The sequence below is a fragment of the Hippopotamus amphibius genome, chromosome 12 (assembly GCF_030028045.1).
Source record: "Hippopotamus amphibius kiboko isolate mHipAmp2 chromosome 12, mHipAmp2.hap2, whole genome shotgun sequence".
In the NCBI taxonomy this organism is placed as follows: Eukaryota; Metazoa; Chordata; class Mammalia; order Artiodactyla; family Hippopotamidae; genus Hippopotamus; species Hippopotamus amphibius.
In genome coordinates, this window is record NC_080197.1 from 15,321,499 (window position 1) to 15,332,058 (window position 10,560).

The window sequence follows — 10,560 nt, forward strand, 5'->3', positions numbered from 1 at the left end:
TGTTGACCAAGAGAACATAAGGCCCACTGTGATGCCAGGTCAGGTCTTGGAATTCAGAGGTTACTTTTTTCATTCTCCATCAATCTTATAATGTTGTGCTGAGAGTTGAAAAGATAATATTTGTTAAATTCTTGTACAAGTATTGGCAGAGCAACTTTTTAATGAATGTCATTTTGATAACAGTAGTAGGAATACTGTATTTATATAAACTATTAAATTTTTATTAATATTTATTAATTTATAACCATGTATTGGGAGAATGACTGGGTATTTATGAAAGGAGACTGGCTTGTCAAATTCGCTATGCTGCTGTGTAATCTTGGGCAAGTCACTTCCCCTGTCTGAACCACAGTTTCTTTCTCTCTCAAAGAGGATGATAGTATCTGCCTTCAGAAAGCCCCATGTTTGGATCCTTTTGAGGACCATGTTGATTAGGCTGCTCAAGTACTTTGAACACCACAGACCAAAGCAAATGGTCTGGAAACACATAGAGTATTAGTTTATTTGGCTTCTGACTGGTTTTCAAATCGGCTATCCATTGATTGTAGTAAACAAAGGAACAGGGACTTTCTTGGTGGCTCAGTGGAGAAGAATCCACCTACTAATGCAGGGAACATGGGTTCAATACCTGGTCTGGGAAGATCCCACGTGCAAGGCAGCAATGAAGGCCATGGACACAAATGACGAAGCCTGTGCTCTAGAGTCCAGGAGCCACAATTACTGAAACCCAGGCACCTAGAACCCATGCTCCCCAACAAGAGAAGCCACTGCAAAGAGTAGCCTGCCCACCACAACAAAGAATAGCACCACATGGCTCAAGTAGAGAAAGACCTTATGTAGTAAGGAAGACCCAACACAGTCAAAATAAATAAATAAAAATAAATTTCAAAATTATAAAAAAATGGATAAACAGCTTAAGTTGTTTAGTGGCCCCTTTTAGAAATTCACCCTCAGGAAGTTCCCCCAGTGCCAGAGGAGACCCACAGTCTTTCTTCAAAATAGGCCTCCTTCTTCCTCAGAAGAAACGGAAAGGCCCCTTACTTCTGGGTTATAACTTACCCTGGTCCAGCCCCTTAGCCACCTCTGGTTGCTTTATTTGACCATCTGCTCCAAGGAGCTAAGAGTTAACTGTCAGAAGTACTTATCATTCTTATTACAAAGGACTTTAACTTTACAAGGAGAAGGAATATATATCTCTTGCCTCTCTTCCGGCCACAATAGCCCACAATCGGGACACAGCGGATTTCAGATGACACCTGAGGATATGGGGGCTCTGGGAGATTTGTGGCCGCTCATCATAAAGTTAGGAAAAGGGGAGAGTTGAGACTCAGGTCCTCTGATCCCACAACCACTGGTGAAGAGACCAGAGCTGGGGGGTGGATGTTGCAGAGAATCTTTAAAGGTCCATGAAATCCCCTCCAGCCCCTGAGGCCCACTCACACAGGCAGCTCTCCTGTTGAAGAAACCAGGTGAGGCGGGTGAGTGGTCATGCTATGGAGACGTGTTCAGCTCCCTTCTTCCCCTCTGCCCATGGCCCTTATGCTTTTTTCTGCCCAGATAATCAATGTTTGTGCCCCAGATGGAGATAGTCTGCCTGGCTCACCATGTGCCTGAAAAAGTTCCAGGGTAAGAGCTTGTGTCCATCCAGTTGAGATGCTGTCAAAATGAGTGCAGGAAGATGTCTTGTGTCACACCTGTCATCTGAGGTCAGTCTGGCTTGAGGGGAATAACTGACATTGATGCCCATGTGTGGGAACAGCAGCAGGAGGCTCCAAAGCAGGACCTGAGGTAACACACTGCTGTTCACCTATCTGTCCTTCAATTTGCTCTCATCAACTTTCTGATGGTCCATCACCCACCATCCTCTTCTCTAAATGCTGGGATGCACCGTGAGGAACAAATCAGATGAAAATACCATCTGTGGAGTCACAATCTGTGTCTCCACAAGACCCATAGGCATAGTCAAGTCTGAGAAGCCCTGTTACTGGGCCTTTGGACCCAGGAGGCAGAAGCAGGAAGCCTAGTTATGGGGGGAGATTTGCAGGAACAGCACTGACCTCAGCTCTACCCCTTCTTCACTCCTCTCCTCAATGCCTAGTCGGACTCCTCATTTGGGATGTGAAAAGCTCTGTGACCCCCAGCTTTCCTCAGAAGCCCTCCTGCAAGGCCCCAAAGCAGAGCTGGCTCTGTCTCTCTGCAGCCCTTCACATCCTGCTGGGCACCCTCGTGTCCATACCCTGGGAGAGAAAAGAGCAACCAGGCACAGGTTAAGTCCCTGCTCACCTCTCTTCTACAGACTGGGCTGGGAGGGGAATATGGGAGTCCATGTAAGAGGAGAGGAACAGGGTTTGGGGGTGCTGCCACCCTCTTTGGATTTCTCCTGAGAACTTGGGCATTATTAACTCCAGGGACACTTCCTCACTCTCAAAAGGAATCATTACATTCCAGCTTTTTATAAAAGTAACCCATTGCAACCTACCAGACCAAGGACCTCATTTCTGAGACTTTCTATGCCTGGTCACTGCCTTGTCTCTGAACTCCACTTTAATGTAAAGAAAAGATCCATGTTTAATCCTTGTCCTGGATCTTAGAACAGATCTCCTGAAAGTCTTGCCATTTACTATCTTCATAGGTCATGATATGAGTCTAGGATGGCATCCTAGATAGCTTCCAGATGGGACTGGATTCCAGAAGATCCCACCTGGTGATTACAGTGTCAGAACCTTCAACTTCCAGCCCCTTTGGGGAGAGGAGAGGGTACAGAGGTAGAGTTCATTCACCAGTGGCCAATAATTCAATCAAATTGCCTGCCTCAAACCCTCAATTAAAAGTGATAGACAAGGATGGAAAAAAAGATGGCAGTGAAGAAGAGAGACATGGAGTGCATCCCTCTCCACAGATGCATTGGGAATGCACGGAAGGACGCAGTAATTCCCTCAGAGAACCAGCTGAACACCAGCAGATGGCCTCGGACACCAGAAAGGACCGCGGGAAGCCTGACATAGCCGGTAGGGAGGCATCTACGAAGGCTCAAAGAGGGTGAAGTGGCGGAGCTGTGGCAGATGGGAGGGAGTGAGAAACATACGGAGGGTCCGCAGCGCAGCTCAGCTCAGCGTTCCCGGACCAAGACGTTGATCCGCGGCGGAACGGAGGGTCCAGGAGTGGGAGCATGGGAACCAGAGAGCTGGTTCAGGGTGAGAAACATTGTTGCTGGTAGGGTGATGGACCGAGAGGACAGGAGGGAGAAGGTTCGTGGAGAGGAGTGCCTTCCCCTGAGAGCTGCCTGGCCATGATGGCTGCTGGAGGCTGCAGGCTCACAGGCGGGGGGAGGAGCCGCGGACATAGCCTCTCTCTCTCTTTCCTCGCCTCTGCAACAGGCAGTGGAGAGATGCCTGCGGGCCACATAAGGCACTTAGGGATAACAAGCACCCTCAGGCACTCTAGTGGGGCTAGATTAAAACCCCTAGCAACGGCAGCAGCAGGGAGGCTGCTGAGAGAAAAAAAAAAAAAAAAAAAAACAGCAAAAAAAAACCCGAGAGAGGCCCAACTCTAAGACTTTCTGTTTACGCCTGAGCCACCGGCTTCCCTCTGCAACAGGCACCTCCAAGCACGACTGAAACAACAGTGTGCCACTGCTCACTCACTCCCAGGAGAAGGAGCCACTATTGTACCCTCTCCCTCCCCACACACCGACGCTTACAGATGAACAATAAAGGAACCTCTGCTGGTCAGAGAATAATGCAAAAAAACACAAGGCAAGGAGAAGGACACTTACAGCTGAAACACTAAGGAAACAGAAATAGTAGTATCAGTACCTATTGAGCTGGTCCATTCTGGGATCAGTTCTGGATTTTTTTTTTCTTTTTCTCACTCTCTCTCTCTTTTTTTTTTCTTGATTAAATACAATCTTAGCCCTAAGGGATCATTAAGTTTTATAACATATTTTTTAATGATATTTTTTATTCTTTTTTTTTTTTTTTTGCCTTTTTATATACTTCTATATCTAGCTAAGTTTTTGGTAGTATGGACAATATATCTCTCATACTTTCCTTTCATTCCTATCTTTTATACATTGCTATTCCTTTCTTTTTATTTGCATCTTTCCAATTACATTACACTCTTCTGTTCCCCTTTCTTGCAGCCTTTTTAAGTTTATTTTATCTTAACATACTTGTAAACAACACTATCGGTCTGCTCAGACTCCTTGCTCTATTCTCCAGATGATGCACTGCCTTGGTATTTAATATTAGGCTTTTGTCTTTATCTTAGTTCTTAGTACAGTTGTCTAATTACATTCTGAGAATCTCCATTCTCTCTGGTGGTACTCTGGCTCTTCTCTATATTTGATCCTAGCTTACAAAATCTCCCTGGATGAGTGTTTGTATGTGTAAGGTGTTATTTGTTTGTTTGTTTGCTTTTGCTTTTGTCTCTGATTTGTTCTGTTTCAGCTGTCAATTTCTGTTGGGTTTCTCTTTGAATATCTGATAGCACACTGGAGTTCTGTCAGGTCTTTCTAGAGCCTTATGTCCTAATGGATTCAGTAATTGTGTGTCTTATACATGTATGTGTTTCCTAGATTTAATATTTGCTTAATCCAATACTTGGACATTAGTCTGAGGCTTGTACAGTCTTCTATAAACACCTCTATTGCCAGGACAAGCAACGCCAAAAGTTTGGACAACCATGAGGAAACAAAGAAACACCATGCAGGTAAAGGAGCAGGAAAAAACCCCACAAGACCAAATAAATGAGGAGGAAATAGGAAAAATGCCTGAAAAAGAATTCAGAGTAATGATAGTAAAAATGATACAAAATCTTGACAACAAAATAGAGAAAGTACAAGAAACAGTTCATAAGAACTCAGAAAAACAAACAGCAATGGATAACAAAATAACTGAAATTAAAAATACTCTAGATGCTCTAACCAGCAGAATGACTGAGGCAGAAGAATGAATAAGTGAGTTGGAAGATAGAATGGGGGAAATAAACGCCACAGAGCAGGAAAAAGAAAAAAGAATAAAAAGAATAGAAGACAGTCTCAGAGACCTCAGTGATAACATTAAGTGTACCAACATTCGAATTATAGGCATCCCAGAAGAAGAAGAAAACAAGAAAGGGTCTGAGAAAATCTTTGAAGAGGTTATAGTGGAAAACTTCCCCAACATGGGAAAGGAAATAATTCACCAAGTCCAAGAAGCACAGAGAGTCCCATACAGAATAAACCCAAGGAGAAATACACCAAGACACATATTAATCAAACTAACGACAATTAAACACAAAGAAAAAATATTAAAAGCAGCAAGAGAAAAGCAACAAACAACATTTAAGGGAAAACCCATCAGGATAACAGCTGATCTTTCTACAGAAACTTTGCAGGCCAGAAGGGAATGGCAGGATATACTGAAAGTCCTGAAAGAGAACAACCTACAGCCAAGAATACTCTACCCAGCAAGAATCTCATTCAGATTTGAGGGAGAAATCAAAAGCTTTCCAGACAAGCAAAAGTTAAGAGAATTCAGCACCACCAAACCAGCCTTACAACAAGTGCTAAAGGAACTTCTCTAAGTAGGAAACACAAGAAAAGGAAAACACCTACAAATACAAACCCAAAACAATTCAGAAAATGGTAATTGGAACACACATGTCAATAATCAATTTAAATGTAAATGGATTAAATGCTCCAACCAAAAGACACAGAGTGGCTGAATGGATACAAAAACAAGACCCTTCTATATGCTGCCTACAAGAAACCCACTTCAGACCAAGGGATACATATAGACTGAAAGTAAAGGGATGGAAAAAGATATTCCATGCAAATGGAAGTCAAAAGAAAGCTGGAGTAGCAATACTCATATCAGACAAATTGGACTTTAAAGTAAAGACTATTAAAAGAGACAAGGAAGGACACTACATAATGATCAAGGGATCCATTCAAGAAGAACATATCACAATGGTAAATATCTATGCCCCCAATATAGGAGCACCTCAATACATAAGGCAAATGCTAACAGCCATAAAAGGGGACATCGACAGTAACACAATAATAGTGGGAGACTTGAACATCCCACTTACATCAATGGACAGATCATCCAAACAGAAAATAAATAAAGACACACAAGCTGTAAATGACACTTTAGACCATCTCGACTTAATTGATATTTATAGGACATTCCATCCAAAAATGACAGACTACGCTTTCTTCTCAAGTGCACACGGAACATTTTCCAGGATAGATCACATCTTGGGTCACAAATCAAACCTCAGTAAATTCAAGAAAATTGAATTTATATCAAGCATCTTCTCAGATCACAACACCATGAGACTAGATATCAATTACAGGGAAAAAACTGCAAAAAATAAAAACACATGGAGGCTAAACAATTCACTCTTAAACAACCAAGGAATCACTACAGAAATCAAAGAGGAAATCAAAAAATGCCTAGAAACAAATGACAACGAAAACACAACAACCCAAAACCTATGGGATGCAGCAAAAGCAGTTCTAAGAGGGAAGTTTATAGCAATACAGTCCTACCTTAAGAAACAAGAAAATGATCGAATAAACAACCTAACCTTACACCTCAAACAACTAGAGAAAGAAGAACAAAGAAACCCCAGAGTGAGCAGAAGGAAAGAAATCATAAAGATCAGAGCAGAAATAAATGAGAAAGAAAGGAAGGAAACCATAGCAAAAATTAATAAAACTAAAAGCTGGTTCTTTGAGAAGATTAATAAAATTGATAAACCATTAGCCAGACTCATCAAGAAAAAAAGGGAGAAGATGCAAATCAACAGAATTAGAAATGAAAAAGGAGAAGTAACCACGGACACCTCAGAAATACAAAACATCATGAGAGACTACTACAAGCAACTGTATGCCAATCAATTGGATAACCTGGAAGAATTGGATACATTCTTAGAAAAATACAATCTTCCAAGACTGAACCAGGAGGAAATAGAAACCATGAACAGACCAATCACAAGTACAGAAATTGAGGCAGTGATTAAAAATCTCCCAACACACAAAAGCCCAGGACCAGATGGGTTCACAGGCAAATTCTATCAAACATTTCGAGAAGAGCTAACACCTATCCTTCTCAAACTCTTCCAAAATATAGCAGAAGGAGGAACACTCCCAAACTCATTCTACGAGGCTACCATCACCCTGATACCAAAACCAGGCAAAGATGTCACAAAAAAGAAAACTACAGACCAGTATCACTGATGAATATAGATGCAAAAATCCTCAACAAAATACTAGCTAACAGACTGCAACAGCACATTAAAAAAATCATACACCATGATCAAGTGGGGTTTATCCCTGGGATGCAAGGATTCTTCAATATACGCAAATCAATCAACGTGATACATCATATCAACAACTTGAACGATAAAAACCATATGATCATTTCAATAGATGCAGAAAAAGCTTTTGACAAAGTTCAACATCCATTTATGATTAAAACTCTCCAGAAAATGGGCATAGAAGGAAATTACCTCAACATAATAAAAGCCATACATGACAAACCAAAAGCCAACATCATTCTCAATGGGGAAAAACTGGAAGAATTCCCTCTAAGAACAGGAACAAGACAAGGGTGTCCACTCTCACCATTATTATTCAACATAGTTTTGGAAGTGTTAGCCACAGCAATCAGAGAAGAAAAAGAAATCAAAGGAATCCAAATTGGAAAAGAAGTAAAATTGTCCCTCTTTGCAGATGACATGATATTATATATAGAAAACCCTAAAGACTCTACCAGAAAACTGCTAGCACTAATTGATGAGTTCAGTAAAGTAGCAGGATACAAAATTAATGCACAGAAATCTCTTGCATTCCTATACACTAACAACGGAAGTAGAAAGAGAAATCAAGGAAACTCTCCCATTCACCATTGCAACAAAAAGAATAAAATACCTAAGAATAAACCTGCCTAAGGAGGCAAAAGATCTGTATGCAGACAACTTTAAGACATTGATGAAAGAAATCCAAGTTGACACAAGCAGATGGAGGGACATACCATGTTCCTGGATTGGAAGAATCAACATCGTGAAAATGTCTGTACTACCCAAAGCAATTTACAGATTCAATGCAATCCCAATCAAATTAGCAATGGCATTTTTCACAGAACTAGAGCAAGAAATCTTATGATTTGTATGGAAACGCAAAAGACCCCGAATAGCCAAAGCAATCTTGAGAAGGAAAAATGGAGTTGGTGGAATCAGGCTTCCTGACTTCAAACTATACTACAAGGCCATAGTGATCAAGACAGTATGGTACTGGCACAAAAATAGAAAGGTAGATCAATGGAATAGAACAGAGAACTCGGAAGTAAGCCCAAACACATATGGGCACCTTATCTTTGACAAAGGAGGCATGAGTATACAATGGAAAAAAGACAGCCTCTTCAATAAGTGGTGCTGGGAAAATTGGACAGCGACATGTAAAAGAATGAAATTAGAACACCTCCTAACACCATACACAAAAATAAACTCAGAATGGATTAAAGACCTACATGTAAGGCCAGACAATATAAAACTCCTAAAGGAAAACATAGGCAGAACACTCTATGACATACATCAAAGCAAGATCCTTTTGGACCCACCTCCTAGAATCATGGAAATAAAATCTAGAATAAACAAATGGGACCTCATGAAACTTAAAAGCTTTTGCATAGCGAAAGAAACCATAAACAAGACTAAAAGGCAACCCTCAGAATGGGAAAAAATAATTGCCTATGAAACAACGGACAAAGGATTAACCTCCAAAATATACAAGCAGCTCATGCAGCTTAAAACCAAAAAACCAAATAACCCAATCCACAAATGGGTGGAAGACCTAAATAGACATTTCTCCAAAGAAGACATACAGATGGCCAACAAACACATGAAAAGATGTTCAACATCACTCATCATCAGAGAAATGCAAGTCAAAGCCACAATGAGGTATCACCTCACACCGATCAGAATGGCCAGCATCACAAAATCTGGAAACAACAAATGTTGGAGAGGGTGTGGAGAAAAGGGAACTCTCCTGCACTGTTAGTGGGAATGTAAGTTGGTACAGCCACTGTGGAAAACAATTTGGAGGTTCCTTCAAAAACTAAAAATAGAACTTCCATATGATCCAGTAATCCCACTCCTGGGCATATACCCAAAGAAAACCATAATCCCAAAAGAAACTTGTACCATAATATTTATTGCAGCACTGTTTACAATAGCCAGGACATGGAAGCAACCGAAATGCCCATCAACAAATGAATGGATACAGAAGATGTGGCATATATATATACAATGGAATATTACTCAGCTATAAAAAGGGATGAGATGGAGCTATATGTAATGAGGTGGATAGAACTACAATCTGTCATACAGAGTGAAGTAAGTCAGAAAGAGAAGGACAAATATTGTATGCTAACTCACATATATGGAATCTAAAAATGGTACTGATGAACTCAGTGACAAGAACAAGGATGAAGATACAGAGAATGGACTGGAGAACTTGAGGTATGGGAGGGGGCGGGGGGCGAAGGGGAAACTGAGACGAAGCAAGAGAGTAGCACAGACATATATGTACTACCAGCTGTAAAATAGATAGTCAGTGGGAAATTGTTGTATAACAAAGGGAGTCCAACTTGAGGATGGAAGATGCCTTAGAGGACTGGGGTGGCGAGGGTGGGGGGGACTCGAGGGGGAGGAAGTCAAGGAAGGGAGGGAATAAGGGGATATGTGTATAAAAACAGATGATTGAAATTGGTGTACCCCCCCCAAAAAAGTACATAATGATGCATAAACTCAATGGCATATTATGCAAACATTAAAAGTGATTATGAAAGCCTAAAAAAAAAAAGTGATAGACAAGAGCGGTCGCTGTCGCCACAGTCGGAGCCGCCGTCTGGAGCCCCCGGACCCTCCACCTCGCCGCCCCCGCCCAGCCTGCTGCGCCATGCCGTCGAAGAAGACCTTCAAACAGCGCCGAACCTTCGAACAAAGAGTAGAAGATGTCCGACTTATCCGAGAGCAGCATCCTACCAAAATCCCGGTAATAATAGAACGATACAAAGATGAGAAGCAGCTTCCAGTCCTGGATAAAACAAAGTTCCTAGTGCCTGATCATGTCAACATGAGTGAGCTCATCAAGATAATTAGAAGGTGCTTACAGCTCAACGCTAATCAAGCCTTCTTCCTGTTAGTGAATGGACATAGCATGGTGAGTGTGTCCACACCGATTTGTGAAGTGTATGAAAGTGAGAAGGATGAAGATGGATTCCTGTATATGGTATACGCCTCTCAGGAGAGTTTTGGAATGAAATTGTCTGTGTAAGAGTTTAAAAAAAAAAAAAGCGTCTGTTCTAGAATTTTTTAAACCTTTATTTACCAAGGAATAAAAAAAGGATGTTACCAACTGATTGATCAGTTCATCTAATCACAGATCATCCAAACAGTAGTGTTCCTGCCTAGGAGTTTTAGGAAATTGTTTTTTGGGACTTCAAGCAGAAAAACTGAGCTCCACATGAGCACATTCAGCTTTGGGAACCTTTATTATTATTTAACCTAGGC

General features: G+C 41.3%; 1 protein-coding gene across 1 annotated transcript; it reads left to right on the forward strand.

Moving 5' to 3' along the window:
• Positions 1 to 9,946: 9,946 nt before the first annotated feature.
• LOC130833748 (microtubule-associated proteins 1A/1B light chain 3B-like) lies at positions 9,947 to 10,324 on the forward strand. The gene has a single exon (XM_057703694.1). The coding sequence runs from the start codon at positions 9,947 to 9,949 to the stop codon at positions 10,322 to 10,324; it is 378 nt and encodes a 125-aa protein (XP_057559677.1).
• Positions 10,325 to 10,560: the final 236 nt, after the last annotated feature.